We start from the raw sequence: 26,030 nt of genomic DNA, 5'->3' as shown, positions 1-26,030 counted from the left end.
CTCGGCCTCCCTGCCGGCCGCCTGGAAAAGAGGCAAGTCCGGTCTGTCACCTGGATCCCTGCAGTCGGCCCGAGGGCCGTCAGCTTTGGGGAAGGAGTGAGAAACTGGCACCCTAAGGGTTGCAGGGCTCGCCAAAGACGGGCAAAAATAAAGGAAGAAGTCCTATGGTGCTGCTGCTCCCATCATAAATAGTTGGAGGGTTTTTTAATGCAAAGTGTCACGACGCCAGGCATTCCCGTATGTGCTCAATTTGCCCCCGGCATCACTGTGCCCAGGAAACTCCTCCAGTGTGTCCAGGCCTCGGGGCTGGGGCTCTCCCTGAATTCCAAAGGGCGGAAAGAGGAAACTGTCCCAGCCTGATGCGGCTGTGATGCGAGCCAGGGCCCCGGGGGCCGCTCTCCCAGCCGAGACTGTCCCCTCTCGCCTTTCTTTAGCTGCAACCAGAGCTGCGATTCGCTTTTCTGTTTTAAGTCTGTCAGCCATTGCCCTGGAGCCCCCGCACACGCGCACGCATCTCCGGCCGCGTCACACACACTCACACACACGCATGCCAACGCGTGGCCGCCACCAGGTCGCCAACTTTGTGGGCGCTCCCCGCGGCGCTCCGCTTCCTCCCGTAGTAGTTGCGCGCAAGCCCCGCCTCCCGGCCGTGTTGTCAAACGGGCCAGGGTCTCGGATTGGTCCAGCGGCCGGGACAACACCTGCTTGACTCCTTCATTCAAGTGACACCAGAGCTTCCAGGGATATTTGAGGCACCATCCCTGCCATTGCCCCGCACTCGCGGCGCCGCTAACGGCCTGGTCACATGCTCTCGGGAGAGCTACGGGAGGGCGCTGGGTAACCTCTCATCCGAGCGGCCGCCGCGAGGAGCAGGGAAAAGGCGAGCGAGGAGGAAGAGTGGGAGGAGGAGGCGAAGCGGCGGAGGAGGAGGAGGAAGGGGGGAGGGGAGCCAAAAGATTCCGGGTCTCCGGGCGGGAGGCTTACACCAGGAACCATGTGTGCCGAGCGGCTGGGTCAGTTCATGACCCTGGCTTTGGTGTGGGCCACCTTCGACTTAGCGCGAGGGACCGACGCCACCAGCCCGCCAGAGGGTTTCCAAGACAGGAGCTCGCAGCAGAAAGGCCGCCTGTCCTTGCAGAACACAGGTAAGTGCGTGCGCCCCTGCGGCGGGGAGCTACTGGGAGGCGACCCTGGGCACCCCTACGGAGCGCCCCGGACGCCTCGACCGGAACTGGGCGCCCACCTAGGGCCGCGCGAACTCTTGGGGTGGCGCGGGACGTGCAAAGGAGAGCGCGAGGCGAGGCGAGGTCCGCGCCGGGTTCTGCGCGCGGGGAATCCGCACGTGCCCGCAGGGTGATGAAATCGCTGGGGCTGGACTTGTTGCTGTCCTCCCCGGGGTCGAGGGTAAACGAGGAAGCGCCTGACGCGGCCAATGACGGCCCCGGAGTCCCCGGTCCGGTGCAAAGCTTCCTGCTCCATCCTGGCCTGCCCCGCGGGAGGCACGGCGCGTCCCCGGCGCGGGGCTGCGCCCTGTACCGGGAGAACTTCTCCTCCCCGCCGGCCGGCCGGCCGCGGCAGGACCAATTTTCCTCCTCCTCAAAAGATGCCAGACACCCGAGAACTTTGCAGGCGAGCCAGATTGCACGGGGAACATTCCCCTGGGGTGGGGGGCGGCATTGCTTTCGGAAGGGGGCTGGAGGCGGGGAGGGGGCGCGCAAAGCGTACCTCTGCGGTGCCGCCGCCGTCTCCCGCTCCAGGGCAGGTCAGCAAGCGAAGAAATGGTGACACGGCCCAACAGTGCGCCGCCTCTGCTCAGCCGGCTCCCCACTCACCCGCGAGCCGCCGAGCAGAGCCGGGCGTGCAGGGCACGGGGCTGGCCCTTTTCCCGTGCCCGTGGAGAGAAAGAAAACCTGCCTACAGTTCCTTGGCTCTGAGCGCGCGCCGCCCCCCACCCCCCGCTCTTTATTTAGGGGACCTGCGAACCCGGCGGCGGCGGCGGCGGCGGCGGCGTGCGTGCTCTCGCCGCGAGAGCGGGATAGGGACGCCCGAAGCGAGCGGGAATCGCGGCCCCGCGCGCTCCTGCCCGGGCGCGCCGGGGCCGCGCGTGGGACCACCCGGGCGCCTCCCACCTCCGAGCACGGGTGCCCGCGACGCGCTCCTGCCAGGACCCTCGCCCTCCCTTGCCCCCTGTCCAGCTCTTTCCCCGAGCATTGAACGCGATTCTCGGTAGTTAAGTGACCCTCAACAAATATACGCCCCTCATTCTCTCGGCAGATTTAAACCGAATGCGGATTATCTCCTCCGACCCCGCCCTTCTTCCAAAATATAGTTTTCTGATGTAATTTTGGGGTTGGTTGAAGTCAGGGAATTGGGAAGGGGGAGGGAAGGAAGAGAGGCTTTGCACACGGCAGCCTGACGGTTCACACACTCGGTCTGTCCTTCCAGAGACGAGTCAGGGCCACAGCCTGCGAAGGAGCGCAGCAAACTCCCGGTCGCGGGCGTTCTAGAGGATTAAGCGACATCGCACACCGGATCTCTATTTAAAAGGAGCCTCTAACTGCGACGGTTGTGTTTCTGCAGGCTGACCCCCATCAGACTCAGACCGCAGCTCTCCTAGCCCGGTATTTTTCATGCGGATGGTTTGGAGGCTCTGCCTTAATAGGAATTTTGTTTTGATTTTTAGGTGTTGAATCACGAAGCTGAATTGAAACTGCTTTTCGGACGCTCTCCTTTGGGGGTCAGGAAGGAAATGCCTATGATTTAATAGCAGCAGCTTCAAGGTCCAAGTAGAGAAGGGTATTTCATTGATGCAGTACAGGAGAGAGAGAGCTAGCTAATAATTTCAAATCTTATTTTTGTCTGTGGGTTTAGAAAGCTGAATTATCTTCTGTTCTCAGGCTAAGGGTTCCCACAAATACTTTAATAAGATGGGAAGGATGAAAAAGGGGGTGCTCAGACCTAACTCCTGGCTGTGATTTTTTTTGTAAACGCAGGTTCGGCTGATTTTTTTTTTTAATAAATATTTACAAATGCTGCTATTTTTCATAAGTAGATTAAATGATGAAATTTCCTTTCCCTGGCTTTTGAGGTCCTGAAATAGTCATTCTAACTTTTTTTCTTTTTCCCTTAAATTTTCTTTTAATCATTACTTTCATTGCAATCAACCTCTTCACATTCCCTAGCATGGCTGAGAATTTTATACACATCTGTGCGTCCTTCCCATTGTAGCGGAAATCCAACACTGTTTGGTCAATGCTGGCGATGTGGGCTGTGGCGTGTTCGAATGTTTCGAGAACAACTCCTGTGAGATTCGGGGCTTACATGGGATTTGCATGACCTTTCTGCACAACGCTGGAAAATTCGATGCCCAGGTAAAAACCACACAGAGCACAAAGAATGTTTTGGGTTATCGCAGCGTGATTGACATATCCGCTGGAAAGACTCCTTAACTAACAGAGTCCCTCAGCTCACCTTCCTAGACTATTTTAGGGTTTGCAAGAGACATTCCAGGTGTGCAGCAGGGGGCCAGGGCCTCCTCACCCCCACCCTCCTAAGTTCTGCTCTCCAGAGCTGTCATGTAGGCTAAATCCTTCTCCACTCGTAGGTTGTGTCTACACAGGCAAAGTGGGTTGGAGACCAAGTCGAACAATTATCTGAGGGTTCTTAGCCAAGAAGACGAAAGTCATGATAGATATCTTGTAAGGGAGCGTCTTATGTCTGGCCACCCAGAACCAGGTCTCCGTGACATTCGGAACAGTAGGTCGAGGGGGGAAGGGCAGGGACCCCAATTATGCATTCGAAAAGCTATTTTGCTATTTTCACCTAATAGGCAAGAATAAATCACACAACATTCAGAGACGTGCGTCTTCCCCTAGCGGGTGTGTGGGCAGGCAACTTGGGTCATTCCAGGCCTCCAGAAGGGAGGACTTTTCTCGCCTTCCTCTCCCAACCTGAAAAGTCAACCCCCTGAAGGAGTCCCACAATTCTACACTTTTTTTTTTTCTCTATATAATAAATACAGCCAGGCGTGATCCAGTTCGGTTGTGCCAGGGCCTTAGCTGCTACTTGGGACAGGCAAAGAACCCAACGAGCAATCCGATGGCTCTGGCACCGACCATCCAAATACGTTTCAGACGGCGCGTGGCCGGAGGCTGGACTTCATGTCCTCCCAGCCTACACATGCACCGCGCAGCCCCCTGTACTCTATCTCAAACTTCCCCTCCCATCTCACTGGAGAGCAATGACAACACTTGGATGAAGCCAACAGTTTAGGGGTGATTTACGAGCGTCACCGGTCACCACGTACTGACATCCAGTAGAGAGCCCGACAAAGCAATGCCTGGGAGGCAGGAAGGGATGCAACGGGGCTGGCGGCCTGGACTGCAGAGAATGTGGGGCAGCAGGAGGGGAGGCAGAAACCAGGGCAGGAAAGAGGCAGAGGGTTCAAACTCCTTGAGACCCCTACTAAAGCATCCCTTCCGGATTAACTGGAATTAGGAACGTAATGGGAAATCCGAGGCAAGGGGTGCATTTCGGGGCAATCCCACCGGATGTCAGGGAGGAATACCCAGAACAGATTGCCACAGCCCTCGCGTACATGTACCTCCCTCTTCCTCAACCAACAGGAGTGTGTTCTCGAGTTAGAAGCATCCCTTTCGAGCTGGTTCTCAGGGCATAGCTGCTTAATAAACTGGCACACCCAACCTTCCGTCCTGTTTGGCCCCCACTGGATAGTCAGGGGGGACGGGGCAGAGGGGGCTACTGACCAGACACTACCTGTAGACATTTCAATTGCTCCTAAAGGAGAAAACCGAACTAAATGTGCTGGCTAGCCTCCCACACCCAACCTGAACCCGTTTACTGTCTCAACTCCGTTCCTTCCTGTCCTGTCTAAATACAGAGGGGTGACCTCTCCAAGGACGGCTTGTTTCTATAGTCATGGGGGTAGGGGGGTGCGGGGGTCCCGGGTAGGTATCCCACCATGCCTCCCGCCCCCAGAGGTTGGTGAGGGAGCTGACTGCCGAGCGCACCTCCATGCTCCCAACAGCTGCCTCCTTCCTAGGGTAAGAGCAATCTGGAGGGGTTGCCAGGAAAGAGAACTGTGGGCCAGATGTATGCCTGGGCCACTCAGGGGCAGGGCACGGGGGAGGGGCTGGCGGCAAGGGCAGTTCAGACTCCAGATGCTGCCAGGCAGTGTGCCAGGCGGGCCTTTGAGAGGCAGTAATCCTAACAGTTTAAAGGAGTTGAATTGTTTTCAAAAAGGAAAAGAATGCTCCTCCTTAAAGGAGAGGAGGGGCCAAGAGTGGAGTGGGGGCGGGGTGGGGGAGTGGGGGGTGGCGGGAGGCAGAGTTAGCGGCCTATCTTGACCTCACTCCTGGACCCAGAGGGATAAGGAAAGATGTGAGATTTGGACAAGCGGGCACCTTCTACTGGGGAAAAACTCTCTCTGGGAACCACCAAGGAGTTCTGGATTTATGTCTGGCCAAAGTCCCTTTGGGTTCCCAAAAAGTTGCCACCAAACAGCCAACGTGAGCTGGCCTGAGGACAGACAGCCACAGAAGCCCCAGCCCAAGCAACACTAGGGTGGAAGGAGGCAGATCGTCAGTCTCCCCAAGCGACAGCCTCGACATCCTCGTTGGCCAGGTGCCAAAAGGTATCATGTCCCTCTGGACGCACCTCCTGATGTGGCATCAGCTTGTTACTTACCTGCAAGGACATCGGTCTGAGGTGGGAACTTGGGGTGTCAGAAAGTTCCTGCAGGAGCCCGACGAGGGTGAATGTCTTGAGCGTGTAACAAGGACCCGTCCCCTCTCTGCCCCTCTCTCCCTCCTCTGTCCTCAGGGCAAGTCATTCATCAAAGAAGCCTTGAAGTGCAAGGCCCACGCTCTGCGACACAGATTCGGCTGCATAAGCCGGAAGTGCCCAGCCATTAAGGAAATGGTGTTCCAGCTGCAGCGGGAATGTTACCTCAGACACAATGTGTGCTCTGCAGCCCAGGAGAACACCCGAGTGATGGTGGAGATGATTCACTTCAAGGACTTACTGCTGCAGGAGTAAGTGCTGCCCTGGCTGGTGTCGGGGAGGGCCGGCCTGCCGGGGCTGGAGGGGCGTCTCGCTGGGTTTGAGGTGCTTGTTTGTCAAATGGGGGGAGGTTGCGTTTTACCTCAGAACGCTGCACAGGCTCCCCTGGGAGTGCCTTTCCTGCTGACCTTCAGGAAAAGCAAAAGAAGTTTCCACCACCGGTTTCAAAATCATAAGCAATAGAAACAGGAAATTTTCTTACTAAGCGTGAAATATGTAAGATTCAGAAATACTCTTCGTCTTGCCCTCGGCCAAGGTCCCGAGCGTTCCCTGAGTTTTCTCAGGAGCTCTGTAGGTGCCCCAAGACCGCTGAGAACGGAGAACTTCTGTCCAGCGTTTGCCAAGTGCCCAGCCTGGTACCCAGCGCTCTCTGTGAATTGTGCACTTGACCCTCACGACAGCCCTGTTGTGGGTGCCAGTCTCATCTCCGTTTTACAGGCGAGAGAACTGAGATCCACTGGGCAGGTCAAGGTCACAGACAGAGAGAGGCAAAGCCAGGCTCAGAGCCAGGCAGTCGGCTCCAGAATGTACACTGTCTTGAGGCCAGACGCCGAGAATGATAGCTTTTGTCCTGCCTCGGTAAACCCCCCTTCCTCTTAGAGGGTCCGATTCGCCTCCCCAGGAAAATGCAAAGCAAATGGCAGAAACTTTAATCCGCTGAGCACCTTTGATGTCAAAGGGAGGGACTAGGAACTTACTTGGAAAGACTTGAAATCCAGTAATAAACCCAGGACATCTCCTTCCTTAAAAAACATGCCATTGATAGGATCCTAGACTTTGCACTGGCGAAGCCTGTGGGTGCACAGCTGTTCCTAGCAGGAAGCGTAGTCACGATGAAGGTCACGATGCCTCCTTCCTCAGAGGCTTAAGGCAGAAAGCAAGATGCTAGCTAAGCAGCCCAGGACAAGTCATTGCCAGCTCGGTGGCACCGTCAGTCTATACCCAGTGACTCATGGGTGCAAACAGTATAATTTTATGAACTCTGGCTCTTCGTTCGTGCCAAGGCCTTCCCCCAGCTATGTCACTCGACAGGCCACTCCCCACCTCACCCATGCCACTTAGATGGTGGGGGACGACAAGCACCTCCTGTCCCTTTCCACGTGGTTAAGAGGTATCAAGCAGCGCCCCCGGTGCAGTGATAGGATCCTAAGATTCACCGTGAATCTCTACGGGCAGCTCTTGACAAGAGAAAATTAATGTTGCCTTTTCCTTACATTACGCTACTGCCTGATAAAACATTTTTTATTCTTCCAAATACCTGTAGAGAAACAAAGCAACAACAGCATCGACAGCAGCTATAATAATAGCTATCATTTTTCATTTTTCGAGTGGGCCAGGCCCTTAGCCAGAACTTTCCCTGGATCATCACAATTATCATTTAATAGCCCTTAAAGATAGAGGTTACTCTCCCCATTCGGGAGGGAAATGAAGACCTCCCTCTGAGGTTCGATTCCTACTTTCCAACTTGGGAACTGGTGAGACGCATGACTGAAGCCAGGTGTCAGGGACAGACCCCAAACCTTCTTGCCTTTTGGCCTGTTCTCTACCCACTAGATCTGAGAAAGGCTCATCGATCCCCAGATAGGGCAAGGGTTTTTCCCTTTGGTCAAATACATCCCCACTACACAAGGAGGGCGCCGTGAAATGCCCTTCCTTCAAGATGCCCCTGGAAGAGGCAAACCGCGTAATGCAGAGAAATTCATGAAATTCATTCATCCCCAATCCACATTCATCTATTAGAAACAGCATGTTAGCCTCAAGAGTAGGTGATGGGACGCTAGTTTATATGTCAATAATATATTCCCGGAGCCAAGAAGACTGACTGCCTTTTTAGAGAAGTCTTTCCGTAAACGAGAGGTTTTGAAGTCCCCTCACCCCGAATTTCAGAGGCAGTAAATCACTGTAGCTCTCTGGTGTCTCCTCCCTGGAGACATGGCCTGTGGGGCCATGGGACCCTCACTTCCGAAGGGCCCTGCCATCATTTAGAACAAACACATCACCCCCTACCCCAGCCCGCTCTACAAATGCAGGTGCCCCCTGAAGGGAAGCCTGGGCCTCTTTTAAGAACACCCGCTGAGGCTGCACCCATGTCCTCCGGCCTCCTGCTAAGCCAGCACCTCTGACAGCGGGTCCCACCTAATCCCAGCTCCCCGCAAAGCCTCACTCCCTCCCCTTCCGAAGCCCGGGACTCCGGACTCCACTGTGTTCTTCAAGCTGAATTGACTAAGTTTTTTGTTTTTTGTTTTTTTGTTACTGTCTTAACCAATGTTGGTACAAAGAATCTTGTCAGGCCCCAAACGTCAAGAAGGTCATTCAAGACTGTGCAGCACTGGTCACAGACAAGAAAATGAGAGCTGAAACCATAGTCACCCCAGAATTCGCATCACCCCCATTCCTCATCCCCATTCACCCGCAGACACTCTCACATTCAGTTAAAGTGGTTCCTCTCTGCTCCTCTCACCTCTTCCCGCCCCACTGTCTCCATATCAACCACCTCGGCCCCCACACACCCTGTCACTGGGTGCTGGCAGCCTCCAGGCACGTCCCCAGGCATGTCCCCTTCCAAGTGTTTTTAAAAATCCTTTAGCCTTGCTGACACCCAGTCAAGAGAGCTGGGCTTTGTCATTAGACAAGGGCTAAGCTCGCAGCCTGAGAAGGCAGGCACCAGGCCAGCTGGGGACAGGGCTTAGATTAACAGACCCCTCCCGATGGCAGTCCACAGCTCTGTCCTCCGGGGAGAGGGCCAGGGGCAGAAGAGCGTGGGCACGGATCCGGCCTTCTCAGTTCCCCTCGGGTCTGAGAGCTCGCCCAGCGGGCAGACCAGCCTGGCGAAGGAGGCCAGAAGGCAGCACGGGAGCCCTCCCCTACCCTGGGGAAAGACACTTGAAGACGAGCATCAGTTTAGTGTCCCCAAAAGACAGAGTCTCAGCCCCCGCAATTTGCTCATCCAGCCCCAGAAAGTGGCAGATACACCCCTGAGCTCCCCGTGGCAGTCAGGTGCTAGTTTTCAAAAGATGAAAGGAAACGAGCAGGAACTGAGCATTTCCATCGTGTCACACCCCATTGTCCTCGTCATCGTCAGGGCCTGCCCATCAGCCACGCGCTGTCAGACTCCAGAGGCATCCAGTTGGCCTTAAAAGTCTGATCTAGCAACCAGAGCCTCCCTCCCCTCCACTCTCAGCCCAGCCCCACCCCTTCCCAGCCCAGAAGCTTCCGAAAGCCACCTTCACCACACCTTGAATCCATTGACTCCATCTTGACATCTGTGAAATGAGAACAGCTCGCTCAATTACATCTTGAGGGCCGATTCATAAAAATGGCAGTGAACTACTTCCCAAAAGTCTTAAAACACAATCTGCTCTTCCTGCCTAGCAACCACCGCCAATTTGCAAAGAAAAGATTAAGGAGCCAGGTGGTCTAGGCTGGCAGAGGCAAAGTCTTGCTCCTTAGATGTGATCGCACATTCCAGAGTGATTTCTCTGCCCAAGCTCATGGTCAGATAGATCCAGAAACTCTACTAGCCGAGATCTGCTTAAGAATGCTGGTTAGCCCCATGAAACATTCCAGACCCCACTCGGGGATGCTAAAAGGCCAGTGAGATGTAAGAAAGTCTTAGTGAGTGGTCTCTGAGAGCCTATTGCTGGGGACGCCTCTCCCCAGATGGGCCCATGAATATAAAACGCAGGCAGGCTGCTCCCACCTTCCGCACACATCTCGCATTCCCAAGAGGAGGTCTACACAGCGGTCCTTCCTACAGTACTTCATCTAAAGAAAGACCCAGGGCGGCTGGAATGGCCCTAGCAACTGGCCCTCCCCTCCGGAACCGAGCACGTTTATTTCACAGACGGCTGGCTTTCGTCCCAAACACACAGGCCCCTCGCGGCCAGCCCTCACCTCCGGTTCTGGGGGAGCCCAGGCTGAAGGACAGAGCTGCTTAGACAGCCACCCCACTACCAACAAAGATGCACCCCGTGAGACATGACAGTCCCAGGGAGGCGTCCCCCCTCTCCCCTTGATCCAGACCGCACCAGGTGCGGAGGGAGATGCAGCCAGAAACTCCCACAAGCACCTTTCTTCGTCGCGAGCCGAAACCAGGGGCCATCTCAGACCTGGGGACGGTTTCGTGGGAGCCTTGCTTAGAGCAGGCTTGCCCGGGAGGGTGACACCCAGTGCAAAGCCAGGCAGCCTGTCCTATTGATGCCATGCGTGGGGCTCCCCGAGCTCTAAATCTTCAGTGGCTCCTCCTTTCCTGCCAAAAAAAACTCCTCGGTTTGGGGTTCAAGGCCCACCCCAGACACGCCAAAGCTCTCCCGTCCTCTGCACGGTTTGAGCTGGCACCCTCACCACCCTGGCCCCAGAGGTCTTCCTTCATCATATGCACCCACGCCTTGTCACGGGCCCTTTTTCTTAGGGTGGGCTCTGTCCCGAGCCTCCGTCTCTCTCCACTGCCTGGCACGGAGCCTCATCCGTAATGGCCACACGGTGAGCGGAGGTTGAGGCCAGCGCCCCACAGAACACGGGGAAAGGCTGGAAGCAACTCCAGAAAGCCGAGCTCTGGCTCTCCCACCTCTCTCTTTCCTGGTGCGGTCCCTGCCCTGAGGCCCATGCGGGACCAGTTCCGTGCTCAGTGCCTCTCTCTGCTCTCAACCTCCAGGCCGTACATGGACCTCGTGAACCTGCTGCTGACCTGTGGGGAGGACGTGAGGGAGGCCATCACCCACAGCGTGCAGACTCAGTGCGAGCAGAGCTGGGGGAGCCTCTGCTCCATCCTGAGCTTCTGCACCTCGGCCGTGCAGAGGCCCCCCACGGCGGCCCCCAAGCAGCAGGTGCAGGTGGACAAAGCCAGGGCCTCCAGGACCAGCCACGGGGAAGCAGGTCACCACGCCTCGGAGCCCAGCAGCAGGGAGACCGGCCGGAGCGCCAAGGGCGAGCGAGGCAGCCGGGGCCACCCAAGTGCCCATGCCCAGGGCGCAGCGGCCGGCCGCGGGGCCCAGGGCGCCTCCAGAAGCATTGAGAGGGAGGACGACCGGTCGGAGTTTTCCGATATCCGGAGGTGAAACAAAAGGCCTGCCCGGGGAATCTTTCCTCCATGCCGTCCATTTTCTTCTCTATGGACATTCCAAAACATTTGCCATTAAAGAGGGGGGATGTCACACGCAGGATTTGGTGGGGATCGCGGACTCGATGACGGTGTCTGTTAGCAGAATACACACAGGCGAGGCGGGGGACCCCCTGAGCCGCAGCGAGGTCCCAGCTGGGCCCGGCGGGCACCACGCTCACGCCTCCTGAGCGAATGTGCCATGCGTCCTTGCAACTTTGTCTTCTGTCCCTCCATGGAGCCACTGGGCGGCGGCCCGCGGTTTCCTCTGCTGGGGGGACAGTAGGCCGGGGTGGGGGCAGCAGGGCCTGGACCACGCACTTGGCGATGGGCCCGCCCCGCAGCTTCCGGGGCAGAAGGGTGAGAGGAAGCAGGGGCCTTGTGGGCGCTTGGTGCCAGATAGAAATTCGCTTTCTTGAGGTTTGGAGCTGCTTGGGGGGGGGGGGTGGGGGTTTGCTAAGTGTCACTTCTGAGCCATTGTTCTGTCCGGGGGGGCCCCCTGTCCGAGGGAGTGGCCCCCTGTGTTTGTATTTTAACCACTGCTTCATTTCTTGGTTTCACTTTTTTATTTATCCAGTTCTATCTATATATCTGTCGTCTAAATAAATGGCTTTCAAACAAAGCGACTGGGTCATTAAAACCAGCTCAGAGGTAACACAAACAAAAACGGTACATCTTTGGGGGCTGATTTTTTTTTTTTTAAGTGTTATTTTAAAAGGAATTCTATCCTGCCTGGCGGGGGCTCGGAGCCACGTGGGGCGAGCCTCACACCTGGGGGAAGGTGCACGTGCCAGGACGATGCCTGACAGACCCCTCAGCATCTCATCACCTCACCTTGACCATCGGCCAAGGTCACCTGGAGGATGGAAAGGGGACAAGGGAAGAAAGGCCACTAGTAATTCCCATCCGAGAATGCCGGCCTTTCACGTGCGTGGAGGCAACGGCTGGAAATCGCTGAGGGGCGGGATTTCTCAGCTCCGGGCTGGACATTGAGCAACCAGGAGTCGGTGGAGAAAAGGAAGGCGGGGCGGAGGGGGAGGAGGACAGGGTGTCGGCGGAGGATTCCTTCCCGTTACTTCCAGCGTTTCTGACTCAGGCCTTCTCTTTTTCTCTCCTCATCGGTATCAAATTAAAGGTTCTTCTTTCTTGCAGCCAACACTCCACTAGGAGCCCAGGACTGCAAGGAGGGCGGGGGGATGAGGGTTCTGGGCCAGGTCCCCTCCAGAGCAGGGTCACAAGGTCTGCCAGAGAGTAAATGCGCTGTTCTCAGTTTGGCACGTCATGGGGTTCCTGTCGCAGCGACCCGACCCGACTCTGCCATCTTAGCACAAAAGCAGACACCCGTAGACAGCACATCACAAACAGGCTTGGCCCCATGCCGGGACCCTTTCACAGGCGCCCAGCTTGCCTCTGGGGCCTGAGATTGCTGACTCCTGCTGTAGAGGGAGGGCCAGAAAAACGCGTCCTCTGTTTCGATCAGCTCCTAGCTCTCCCTCGGAGCAACCTGAGGCCAGAGATAAAGAAGCCAAACTTGTCTACTCTAAAAACGACTTGCTCTGGAGAAACATCCTTACCCAAAACATGGCTGGTATTTATGTACCCCAAATCTGGTCTCGTCACCTCCAGGACATGGGGCCAGAGGGTCATCCCCACAATCTTTCCTGACCCGGGCTGGAAAGAAGCCACTCGGGCGTTGGGGGCAGGGCGACAAAGTGCCGGGGGGGTGGAGGGGGGGGTAGAAGCACCTGGAAGGAGCTGGAGCTGCGGAGCAGTCACCCAGCTCCGCCCGCCGGCACCAGCGGGAGGAGGAGGGCTGTGTCGGGCTCTGCCATGGGAGCCGAGCACAAACCGTGGCTGTCTCCTCCATGCCACGGGCCACTGCAGCTCGCCGACTGTTGAACTTACGTCACTCGGAAGCGGTGACATTCCCTGGGTTGCTGGGTCAGCTGTTCATCCGCTGGCCGGCTCCTGGGCTGCGCGTGTGGAAGGCATCACTTCTATGTTCCTCTCAGGGTGAACATGCCCCACGTGTCGCTCCTATTCTAAATAGTTGTCACTTGTATTTATTACCTCACTGTTTTCTCCTTAAGGCATAAAATCGCTTCCTGTGTTCGTGGCAACCCCTTCACTAATCTCTCTTGTAGATTCTTCACGCTCCTGGTTCGCTTCTTCCTGAAAGTCAGGTGGACCGCATTTAATTCTGGTCCCTGATGTTCTAGTATAGAGTAGGGTTTGTTGCTAAGGTTCTTTTGCTCAAAACTGAGGGCAAGTCCAAATTCCCGTGAGCGGTGGCAGAGGCTTTTGTGCCATCGAAACTGTGAGCAAAGCCATACAGCTTTCCCCAGGGGCCTGCCTCGGAGGAAGGATGTGGATTTCCAAATAAAGATCCGATGTTTATTTTCAGCTTTGCATCTTAACAAGACGATGCGAACCACCCCTCCTTTGTATCAATAAATAGCCCCGTTCTTCTGAAAACGAGAGGACTGAGTCTAACCCAACGAACGCTGACACCCAAAACTAAACAAACAGAAAACGCTGTGGTCGTGCTTTGACACACATGCACACAGAAAGAGAGAAACTTAAACTCGAATCAAGTAAAAGGCTTCACTACGCCTTGGAGAAACGAGGCTGCCAGGACCTGTTTCCTAAGGAAGAGGAACCTCACCCGAACCCAGAACTGGCACCACGTGAGCTCGCTAAGTCACAACAGCTGTTTCTGTTGCAGATTTAGGCGGCAGGATCTGTCCATTGTCACAGGGCGTTATTTCCTCCAAGCATTGATAAAGGTTTTAAATAAATGGCTTCCACTCGAGGAGTGTTATTGTCTGGGAGGGCTTTGGACGTCCAGTGCAGAGAGGGTGGGCTGTGAGTCCTTTTAAAATGCCGGATATTCAGTTTACAGGGAGGTGGACCAGGTGAAGGCCACCTGGGGCTCTCCTCCATCGGAGGGAGAAAGCCTGGGTCCAAAACCCCACCTGAGTCACCCAGGCCAAGAAGAGACTGAACTCCATGCACTGGGCCTGGAACTGCCAGCCTCGTGGCCATTAGCGAGGCCCCCACAGCTCTCTCTCTGGTCTCACCTTTGAGTCTCCCCTAGGGCCTGGCTGCCTGTTCTTCCAGGCTGACCCTTCGGCAGATGCCACCAGCATGACGGCTCAGTGGCCTGGTCCAAGCAGGGAAGCTCACCAGCTCCTCCCCAGCTCTCCCTTAGACTGACCCTGGCATCTGCACTCTGTGCCAGGCACACTGTTCATACATTGTCCCACAAGGGGCAGGAATTATCATCCCACTTCACAGGTGGAGGGACTGAGGTATGGAAAGGTAAAGCGACTTGTCCCAAACTGTGTGCCTAGCCGGTAGGAGGTCTGGACTCAAACCCAGATGAGCGACTCAGAGCCCACGTGCTTGGCCTCCCTCAGGCCCAGCTTCTCCACACTTGATTTATGTTTAATTTCAACCAATCAGCATTATTCCTATTTTACCTGAGGCTTCAAGAAAGCATCATTACACTCTTCTATTTATAGCACCTGGCCTCGGAGGAGTTTTGCTTTAGAACGGAAAGAAAAATTGGTGCCCTCACCTTTCCTCTCTGCAGAGAGTCAAATTTTGGTTCAGATGAGGGAGCGCGGGAGAATCCTGGAGTCTCATCGCTTTGCTGTGCATGTGGTTAATTTTTTTATGGGCTCTTCTCAGGTGCCACCGGGAAAAGTGTTTTGGGAGCGACTGGCTTTTGTGGTCATGTACTAAACCCACCGCTTGCCGGCCCTGTCTGAGAAGCCAGGCCCCCCTGAAATCTTCACCTCTGTCGTCATTCATCCTCATCGTGATGGTTGTGGTCGCTTCTGGATCTGTCGTGGGCCCCATGCGCTGCCCGGTGCTTTGCAGACGTTATCTATAAGTTCCGTTTTACCCACGAAGAAACTGAGGCTCAGAGGCATCTTCATGTGCCTAGAACCAGTCACGAGGCTAGCGAGCTCCGGGAATGGAACGCCACCTCTTCCCAATCTGACTCAGCATCTCTCACTCCAAGTGTCAGTTCGCGGGTTAAATACACTACATTCAGAAGCACCGCCGCCGCCCCCCGCCCTCCAGACGGTGCCAAGCCATCGGCGGGGAAATGATCACGCTGTAGCAGGATGAGAGCAGAAGGACCTCCACATACGCCGGGATTCAAGGAAGCTGGAGCTACGTGCCCCAAAACCCGGAGGCAGAAATCTGAATTTATTCTAAAGTCAGCAGAAAAGAAAGCCCCCTCCCCTGCCAAGAAGGGGACAGGCCTTGGCCAGAGAGTAGGTTTCATGGGAAATTATTTTCTGTGGGCAGAGAAAAGTGATACAAGCCTTGGGCTGGGAGTCCTCCGTTGCTGCCTGCATCAGCAGTTCAGTTTTTATTGCTCCCCGAAAAAGAACACACGCAGAAGAGCCACTCCCTCAGAAGAATGGGGGGAAGGCCGCAAAGACGGGCCCCACTAGGATGGACCCTGCCCTTCCGCAGATCCCAGCCTAGTGGCACCTGGGATCGGCACCCACCTCCCCACCATTTCACTTCGGGTCTGCCCGGATGAGCTCAGACACGGGAGGGACGAGAAGGCCCCTCCAAGGAACTCTCAGACGCAGGGCAATTGAATACACTACATTCACAAGGTACGGAGGAGAATCACCTGGTTCCGTTTTCCATTAGACAGTTTCCAGAATGTTTTTAAAGGGGCAGGGCCCACATACCAAGCAGCGGCACGCTAAAGGGCATGGGGACCGTCGGCCCGCTCACCCTCCCGAGTCACAGATAACACTCAGCACGGGACTGAGGGCGCCTGAGAGGGCTTCATGCCCGGAGAACGACCAGGCCCTACAATTCCGTCTCGGTTGTTTACGGCCATGTCAACAATCCATGTCCCAAACTCAATAGATTGAGACGACGATTTTCTTTGGCAGAGACCATGAGGGCGGAGGTCACACGTGTCACTTTTCCACACAGTTTTGTCTCTCCAGCAGCCCCGTCACTGCGCGATGTGAATGAATGAATGATGAACGAATGAGAGAAACCTTTCGTCTAAAAGGTGCAGATTGCCAAATCAGGTAAGTTTCGATTCGCGTTAACTCCTGGAGAAAACATATCCTGTGTCCTTGCCAGGACATCGACGTGTCGTAGAATCAGTGAGCGGGTGTCGAAATTAAAATCACTGGGAAGCCTGTCATTTTGGACTCAAGAGACATGGACAGAAATACCAAACCAGCCACTTACTCCTCTTGCACCAGGTAAATCTCTTTCTTTAAATAATAACTGAAAAAATAAATCAGAACTGGCCCTGAGACCTTGGCAAATTAGTTAAATTTCCCAAGCCTGTTTCTCCAGCTACAAAATATGAACCCTAACAGCTCCCCTGCTTCCTTTGAAGGGGTGGTAAGGATGGAATGACTGAGCTGGGAAATGCTTGGGAAACTGAAACGCCATGTCAACGGTGGCCGTTATTCCTCCTGACCGTTCCGGAAGCTTCTATCTAATGCCAAGAGCACAGACAAGGAGCCGACTGCCCCGTCCTTCGCCCGTCCTGATAGTTCTCCGAGGCAGGAGTCACGCCTTTCATGGCCAGGACAGAGGACTGGATGGGACCCTCTGGGTGGAAGAGTCCTTGGCTCTCGCCAGGCATGAGTCTCGAGTGGCAAGCTCGGCCAGACAGCGACAGGGCCGTGCAGGGAGCGGAGGGCCTTCCTGCCAGGCTGTCTGCAAACCCCGAGGCGAGGTACCCACAGAAAAGCCAGTGTTAAACCTTCTTAATGAGAAAGGAAAGCAGAGGCTGACAGAGACGGGGCAGGAAAGGGAATCGGGGCCAGAGCCCACTCCACTCCGTGCCAACGTTCCTAAGAGTCTGACATTTGGAAAAGAACTGGGCCGGAGGAGCCAAGGATTTGGGACAGGGCTCCTTCCGGCTCCCGGGAGTGTCGAGAAGAAGAGAAGGAGGAGGAGGAAAATGACTCAGCTGAAATGAAGAGAAATGGATTTTTAAACAGCGCGATGACGAAAGGCACAAAGGGACGACCCGCAGCCCCAGGATGGGGTCCAAGCGCCTCCTCGGAGGAAGTGGGGCAGATTTGCAAAAAGCTAGCGTGCTCACCAGGGTTTCCAGGCCAAGAATAACACCACGCAAATGGAGAGCGTCTCCTGGGCCCGCCAGGCCTGCCGGGCCCTTGGTCCCAGGGGCTGGCGCCCACGTCTGGCAGGAGAAAGGTTGAAGTGGCCCCGCGGTGCAGAAGCTCCTCCGCACTTGAGATTCTGAAGAGGGAGCGAGTTCCGTCACACAGGAGCCGGGTGGAAACCCAGATCGTGTTCGCCCAGCAGGGCAAGGCCAGGAGCCGGGGCCATGGTGCCCGCTGCCCTGCCCACTGCCCTGCCCCGGTCCATCCAGAGCCTGGGGGCCGGGGGCGGGGGGCGTGAGGGAAAGGGAGGTAGAAGGAGGCTCCCTTCGCAGAAGTTGGCACAACCCCATCCCCTCCAACAGCCAAGGTCAGATGACCTTGATGGCAAAAGTCTCCTTTTGAAATATTCGGTGGAGAACAAGCGTGATGAGTTGGCGAGAGATGAGAATGGAGTGAAGCGCCGTGCGCCAGCGCTGCATCCCCCGCCCCCCGGTCGCCCACTAAGCGCTGGGCTCACGCTGGGGTTCCACCTCCTGCCGGGCGTGAACTCCGTGGAAAGTCACGTTTCTAGAAAAGTGGAGGTTGGGAAGAAGGGTTGAGCGCAGCATGGCCCAGGGGCTGTCACCCCTCCCAGGAGCGTGTCAGCCCTACGGGCCTTTTTAAGAGTCTCCCGGTGTTTACCTAGAGGTTCCTGCCACTGGGAAAACCATCAGTGTGTGCTCTCCTGGGAGTATGCAGGGCAGGGAGGCCAGCGGAGCCGGGAGCTCAAGGACCCATATGAGACCCTGGGTAGGGGTCAGCTGATCAAAGCCCACTGCCCCCACTGTCTAAAGCATGGCTGAGGTGGGGAGCCTCCACCACCTCTTCTGAGAGAGCTCCCTTACTGCATCCCCTACATTCTGGCAGAGTTCCTGGCCCCCCAGACACATTGCATGAGAGACGCCATTCCTCTAGGCCATTCAAACAGGGCCAGAACCTGACGAGGGGGCTCTGGCCTCCTGGTGGCTGCAGCTGTGCAGAAGGTACAGGGCCAGCTGCCCTCCTCGGCCCCTCCCTGCCAGCCACGACTGTCCTGGGATTCCTGTGTAGGATCTGCTGTCCTACACAGACACCCGGAGGCAGGTCCGTATTCCCAGGGCCGGTGTCGGTTAGGGGAAGCAGAGACAGAACTGGAGGTGCAAGAGATGTGTTGGGGAAACGTGATAACAGTCGAGCGGACAGCGGGACGAGGCGGGTGGCACCTCAGAGCACAGTGCGGCCTGGCACCTGTGAAGGGAGAGAGGAAAGGAAGCTGGCGGGACCACAGCACAGCTCTGAGGAAGTCTCAGCTGGGATGAAGGGGACCCCGGAGAAGAGTGTCGCCAGAGGGGGCCCGCGTCGGGTGGGAACGGACCCCGGCCCTCGCGGTCATCACTGCTGAAGAGTGATGGGAAGAGCACGGCTCAGCCCGAACCCCGCCATGGGACCCGAAGGTCGGACAGGTGGAGGCTGAGCTGACTACGCCTTTCACCGCACGGCTCCCCGAGAGCCCAAGCTCTTCCGAAAACCCTTCAACGCGAGCACCGCCCTTAGCTCTTGAGACAGGTTCCACCCGTCACCAGCACTTTGGGAAGAGGCTTCACTGGGTTCTCACGAGAAACAAATAAGAGGTGAATGTGACAGGAACTGGAAAACTAGACGTTCACAAAATGGTAGCCTGCAGCTCATATATTGCCTGTGGATGTGTTTTGTTTGACTCACATGTTGATTTTTTTTTTTTCACGTCAAATTAGTTGCCAGCACGTATAAGCCACGAAAACTCGGATCTCCAGCTTCTCTTCAAGAATAAAAACAGGGATGAATCCCGAGCCCACATCACAGTTCACCACAGCGCCCACCTCCCTGTTGCTTCTCACCTTGCCCGCCTCACTCAGGACTCGGCCCGACTGGCCCCCGCAAGGTGTCCTGCCCACACTCGTGCAAAGAAGCCACGCGCCGCCATTCGCTTGCTTAGAGAAATATAAGGAGGAACAGTCAGAAAACCTAAAAAGAGCTTTGGGAAATTAAAATATAAGAGAGAGAAATAAAAAATTCAATGAAACAACTGGGAGATCAATTCGGGAGGAAAAAAAATCCCATAGAGAGAGATGAATTATGGAAGAGAAAAGATAAGAAAGAAGATCGGTCTAGAAGATGTCACATCTAACCAGCAGGAGTTCCAGAATAAGAGGACAACGAAAATGGTGGATGAAAGCTGATCTAAAAAATTAGTACCAAACGAAAGGACAAGATTTTCAGACCGTAAAGGCCTAAAGAAGACCCAAGAGGGTGAACGAAAAACCCCCAACGAGATGCATTCTTGTGGAATCTTGAAACTCCTGGTGATATAGAGAGAAAATCCCAAAAGTTTCCAGACAGAGAGAAAGGTTATGTAAAAGGACCGAGAATCCATACGGCCTCAGACGTCCCCAGCAGCTTCAGAAGCCGGAAGACAAAGCAGCAACGCTTCAGGCCTCTGAGGGAGCTCAACACACAGTCGGGTCGTCAACTAAAGGCAGTACGGTCCAGATATTATCCAAACATGCCAGGTCTCAGAAACATTCCTTCTCAAATATCCTTTCCCAGGAAGCTCCCGAAGGCTGTGCTCCACCAAAATGAGGGAGTAACGGAAAACAAAGACATGCCGGGATCCAGGAAGCAGAGGCCAGGGTGTCAGCTGAGCAGGCAGTGCCACTGGGAGCAGGAGACAAGAGAAGACAGCAGATGACCACTTCGTGGCTCTGTCAGAGGGCCAGGGAGGACAATTAGTGGTGGTTAAATTAGTCATAAGAAACAAAACAAAACAAAACAAAAATGAGCAAAAGACTTGAATGAGCATTTCACGAAAGATGTTCAAATAGCCAATAAGCGCATGAAAAAGGCTGTGACATCGTTGAGTCATTAGGAAAAGGCAAACTAAGGCCACAGTGATAATCACTATCCACCCAGCAGAATAGACCAAATTAAGAAAGATAGACAATCTGGAGGGCGGACAAGGCAGTGATGTAACTGGACCTCTCATATGTCACGGGTGGGGACACAAAGGGTACCAAGACCACTTGGGAAAACTCTTTGGCAGTTTCTTATAAACGCACACCCAACCCCTGGGCCAGAGACCCCACTCCTAAGAAAATGTCCAGAAAAATGAGCACATACAGCCACAAAAATACTAGCACGATACTCAGAGTCCCTTTCTGCACCATGGCCAAAAGCTGGAACCAGCCCAAATGTCCACACAATGCAGAATGAATAAACCAAATGAGATATTCCCATTCAAGGACCACAGCTTTGCATGAAAGAGGACCGAACAACAGATACACACGACCATGCGGATGAGTCTAAAAAGCAAGGCGAGGGTAAGAAGCCAGGCAGAAAAACATACACGTGGTGTGAGTCTATTTATACACGGTTCAAAAATAGGCAAAACTAATCTATGGAGTTAGAATTCAAAACAGCGGTGATCTCTTGGAGTGGAGGAGGTAGGGAGGGGCAGATATAAACTTGACGAGGACACAAGAGAACCTTCTGGCATCACAGACAGGTCCTGGTGTCACAGGTATATCATGTGTAAAAGTCATTATTCTGGGCACTCGAGATAGTTACGTTTTATAGTATGTAATTTATTTTTCAGTGAAGTACTGGGGGAAAAAAGAAAGAAAGAAAGAAAACTGAACATACTAAAAAGATGCATTGTTAATTCCACGGCAAATGAAAAGTTATATTAAAAAAGAAAGCCCCGTCCGATCTCTGAAGCTAAGCAGGGTTGGGCCTGGTTAGTACTTGGATGGGAGACCACGTAGGAAGACCAGGTGCTGTAGGCGTAAAAAATTTTTTTTAAAAAGAGGGGGATTGTAAGCTGACAAGGTCCTTGCAATCTGTGAAGTCGACCAAGGGTTGCCTCCCCCAAAAAAATTTTTTTTAAAAAGTGTAATCATGGGATACTCCCAATAATATGGACTTAGCTTGGCTATGAACGATAATTACATGGTTGTAAAAATAAGTGAATACACTATACATGGATTCAACCAGAAATTCGCATTGGCAGGAGGGGCAAGAGGGCCGTGTCTGAGTATAGCAGTGGGTTGGAGGGTGAGCAGAGAATTAAGTCCTCATCTTTTGTGGTAGGAAAGCAATGGTGAATGTCTAAAAAACAAATAAATGAGAAAGAAACAGCGAGATGTGCTATTCAGACACCTAGGGATAAACCCCAAAAGAAACAGCTAAAGGGCAGTAGGTGGTTGTTTCTGGAGATAACGCAGTGCTGGGGCGGTGTGGGGAAGGTTTAGGATCTGTTAGAATTAGGTTTGACAGGGGAAAAAAAAACAAAAACAAAAACCAGAAACCCAAAACAAAATGCCTTAGTTAAAACGGAAATGCATTTCCGTGTTGGGTAAAAGTCTGGAGATAGGCAACCCAGGGCTGTTCCACAAAGTTCTCAAAGACTCAGGGTCCTTTTTCTCATTGCCATATGATACACAGCCTCCAGTTCCAAGATCACCTTATGGTTCAATATGGCTGCTCCAGCACCAGCCTTCGAATCCACAGTAGGATGGAAGAAGGGACAAAGATGAAAAAGGGTGTATACCAGCTATCTTTTTAGGACATTTCCCCAAAGCTACAACATAACACTTATGCTTAAATCTCATTGGCCAAAACTGAGTCCTATGGTCATTCCTAGCTGCAAGGGAAGCTGGAAAAAAATCTCTATTCTGAACAGCTCTGTGAGGGGATGTTTCTGCCCATAGGACCTGTGTTTAAAACTAGCTATTCTGTAGGTATTATTTCGATAAAAATTAAAATTTAAACAAAAAGAAATAGCCTGAGCAGCCAACGGGCAAAGTGAAGAGCGATTCTGCTCAGTGGCCCGGCATGGCAGGTGGCATTGGCGCCCCCGTGCACACCTGGGCAGGTGGGAGAAATCACCTGATGGGAGCAGTGCCACCACCTCAGGCCTCTCACCACAGCTGGGAACCGGAAGCAGGGTCCACGGAAGGAAGACTGAGGAGCTGATGTTTTGGAATTAAGTTACCGGGTGACGCACACAGGACAATAACCTACCACAGGGCCACAGGGCCACGCGACTCCATGACAACCACCTTGCAGATAGCTCCAAGCCAGGAAATTTATTTAGACGTGTGTGTGAAAAGGTAAAGTCACACAATTGCCCAGAAAGATGGGAATCCCAATTCCTCCTCTACGGATAACGAAACAGGACCCCAGCGGGTAAGTAACTTCCCCCAGGTCATCACTGCAAGACCCAAGACTGAGTCCAGATTCTCTCCTCCTCGATACAGGCGCTCCTCCAACCACTCTGGGCGGCCACCCGCAGCTTTTGGATTCTCTACAGAGCCACATCAGGCCTGTCAATAAGTCACAAAAAGCAATGAGTCCTCTGAAGACAAGATAAACAACAGGGAGGGCTGGTGGGACGAGAGGTCTTGTTTCCTGGGAAGTCGCCTCCTGCAGGGCTGAAAGAGAACACGGTCAGCGGGCAGGAACCCTTCTGCAAACACCAGCAGAGCGCTTTGCAGACAAAGTGCTCCTGGTACTGGAGATGGGCGGCTGAGCTGGGCGCTGTAGAGTTATCTCCGTCTTGAAAGAGCTTTTGTCAAGCCTGGACCACGAGCCCGGACATATAGAATTCCAAGCCGTCCCCGTCCAAGTCCTCCGAAGCCAGAGGGAAAGTCATTCTGCACCGCTCTCAGATTTTTCTTTGCTGCCTCCCGTTCGAGGGTCTCGAAGTGCTTCACCCACATTTCTGGATAAAACTGCAGACGCTCCGAGTGACATCGGGGCAGTCACTTCTTCTCCCTGCACCCGCGACTCAGCGGAGAAGCAAATGGCTCTCGGGGAGATGGAAGTGATTTGGCAGAGGGAGCTTACTGCCCCCAGACCTTGTCCAAGCCAGGTCCGTCTGGATGCAGTGAGCTCATGGGGACCAGCCAAAGCCCAGAGCCCAGACAGCCCAACAGGAAAGTGGCAGGCGGGTCAAGGAGAGCCAGGCAGACAGAAATAAGTGGAGGGCAGGGCAGAGCGTGTGGAGGCCGACAGGAGAGACCCAGCCCAGGGCTAAGGGACAGGGCCCGGCACCTGCAAAGTCAAGGTGGGACCCCGCCCCCAGAAAGAATCTGCTCTCAGGTAAAGAATCGAGGTAGAGCTCAGTCAAACTTGGCCATCAGGAAGCAAGACAGGAGACGGGCCTGTGGGGCTCTAGGTCGGAGTGAGGTGACATGATGCTGACTCAGCCAGAGAGACCTCAGAGGAACTTTGCATACTCCCTGACCCGGCACGGAACTGACGCCTGAGTCTGCAGTTGAGGCAGCTTCCAAAGTTCGGGGACCGCAGGACGGGGCGCCGCAGAAGCAATTCGGAACGCATCATGTGCTAGGCCACCCCGCCCCGTCCTCCCGCTGACGAGGTCCTGCTCCTCCAGATCATTAAAGGTGACCTTCGAATTAGCGTCGGGACCCTATGACAACACCCAAGCCAAAGCCCTGCTCACCCGTGATCTCTTTCTGGACTCCCCGGCTTGAATGGGCCTTCTCGAAGCGTGAGTTTTTCTCTGACCCACTTCAAATCTTCTGTTGTTATTTTTTAAATGACTTATTCTCACTCCACCCAGCACCCAGCACAATGCCATAGACTCAGAAGAGCTCAATAAATCTTTTATTTTTTTTACTTGACTTGAAAATAATCTAGTTGAGGAGATTTTTTTAAAAAACTGTATGAAAAAAATGACGATATACAAATAAGCACGAATCGACGCCATGCAAAAACAGTCATGCATCCTGAGGAAGCACCGAAAAAAATAAGGGAATCAGAGAGAGGGAGCATCAATCCGGGAAGGCCGCTCGGAGGAAGTGAGCTTTGAACCAGCTACTAGGAGAAATAGACTTAGGGCCTATACATTAGAATTAGTTTGGTTTCAAGCAATGGCAACCTCATTCAAAGTAGCTTAAGCCAAAAAAAAAAGGTGGGGGAGAAGGAATGAAAAAGAAAAAGTACGGGGCACTGCATTGGCTCGAGCAATTTTCATGAGATGTAGGCTGGATTCGGGGTCCCAAATTATATTATCAGGAAGCTGCCTCTCTCCATTCTGCTTTCTCTGTGATCGCTCCATTTCAAGGTAGGCTCCCCCCAGGGGACTTCCTGGATTTAGATCCTACAGCCTTGTAACCCCACCAGGAAGTGAGCGTTTCTCTTTTCCAACAGATGGGGGGAGGGATTAAAAGAAAACTTTTGTCGTATAAACATTCTGGGGGTTGATCCGTCACTGGAGCTTAACCTGACCTATCCTCGCTAATCCATGTCTCCTCGGTCTAGCTTGGGACACAAGCTTACCCTCGCAGCCAATGAGGTACCGTGCTCTGATCCGCCAGTCTGAGTCAGGGTGGGGTGCTCTGATTGGCCAGACTCAGTGACAGGCCCGCTTCTGGAACCAGGGAGCTGAGGCCAGCCCTGCCCTAATCACGTGGTCTAAGATTTCTCCAAAGGAAAAGCAAGATGCTATTACCAAGGCGGAAAGGGGAATGGACGCTGGGCAGCAAACATCAGCAGAGCACAACGAGCGGGAGGCTGGGCAAACCTTGTACCAACTGTTCCTGCATCTAGGGCCCACTTTTCTGATGATGCACCCTCCCTCCAAGGCCCTTATACCAAGGTACCAAGGTACCAAGCTCCCTGCCTCCCCACAGGAGATGCCCGAAATGAAGAGAGGGTTCGTTAAAGAGAGCTTGGGGTTCCCAGAGCAAGGATAACTCTGCACCCGCTCCTTGCTGCGCACCACCTGCCCTGGCCAAGACTCCCAGCCGCGAAATCTCCCAGCCCTGCAGGAGGCCTTCAGGTGTCCAACCGTGACCTGGAGGCCCAGCGCCTACACCTGCGGCCTCTGGGGGCCACCAAATCCTCCCCTCCCAAGCCTCCCAGCAGCAGGCACACAGATGTTCACACGTCGTTCCAGCAAAGCCAAGTCCTCGGGGAGGCACATCGGCAGTCTGAGCTCTGCCATTCCCTTACATGTTTTAACTTCCTGGAGGGAAGAATTCAATCCTTGTCTGCCTCTCCCCCACAGACCTCAGGATCCAGCCCGCGTCCATATATCACACTTCCTGCCGCAGCCCGGGGGTCAGGAGTTCACCCACTGTACTACTGCCTCGGGAGCAGGGGTCCTGAAAAGCATTACATCCTCCCCCAGAGCTCCAGCAGCCGTGGGAAGGAAAGAGACCAACTAAAGCAGCAGGAGGAATGACGTGGAGCAGAAATGCTCGGCGAGGGATTCCAGGTCAGCCGTCCAAAGCCAAGCAACCCTTTCTGTAGAGAACTTTCTAGACTCCCAAACCCACCTTAGGAGAATGCCAAGCTTGGATCTTCAGTCCTCTTGTCTAAACTAGGCCCTGGATAAAGCAGAAATGTAGGGGGGCTGAGCCACCAGCTGTGGGCTCACAGTCCCCATTCAGAGGTGATCGGAAGTCGGCAGATGGGCAGACGCAGAACAGGCCAAAGTGTCCCAGAACGCTGGGGCCTGGCCTCCTATACTATACCTGGGAGTGTATAATATAGTAAAGGGACCTCTAAGGACTCACCGTCTACCACTGAGAGCGTTATGTGTATTTACAAAGGCAACAAGGAGCAGAGCGACGAAGAGTTTGCAAAGTCTGGGGAGGGGGCCGAAGAGAAAGAGATATATGACGACATCGGTT

General features: G+C 54.2%; 1 protein-coding gene across 2 annotated transcripts; it reads left to right on the top strand.

Moving 5' to 3' along the window:
* The first annotated feature begins 653 nt into the window (after nucleotides 1–653).
* Nucleotides 654–11,801, top strand: STC2 (stanniocalcin 2). Of its 2 annotated transcripts, none has more exons than XM_039878296.1 (4): nucleotides 654–1,145; nucleotides 3,229–3,371; nucleotides 5,842–6,053; nucleotides 10,736–11,801. In XM_039878296.1, the coding sequence occupies exons 1-4, from the start codon at nucleotides 995–997 to the stop codon at nucleotides 11,136–11,138; spliced, it is 909 nt and encodes a 302-aa protein (XP_039734230.1). In that variant the 5' UTR covers nucleotides 654–994; the 3' UTR covers nucleotides 11,139–11,801. The 2 variants fall into 2 exon arrangements, with proteins under 2 accessions (XP_039734230.1, XP_039734225.1); XM_039878291.1 differs by lacking the exon at nucleotides 654–1,145 and adding an exon at nucleotides 1,260–1,646.
* The last annotated feature ends 14,229 nt before the right edge of the window (nucleotides 11,802–26,030 follow it).

Source organism: Pteropus medius, unplaced genomic scaffold, assembly GCF_902729225.1.
Source record: "Pteropus medius unplaced genomic scaffold, Ma_sr-lr_union100, whole genome shotgun sequence".
NCBI classification, from domain to species: domain Eukaryota; kingdom Metazoa; phylum Chordata; class Mammalia; order Chiroptera; family Pteropodidae; genus Pteropus; species Pteropus medius.
The sequence above is the reverse complement of the archived record's forward strand: the minus strand, read 5'-3'. Positions and strand labels throughout refer to the sequence as shown.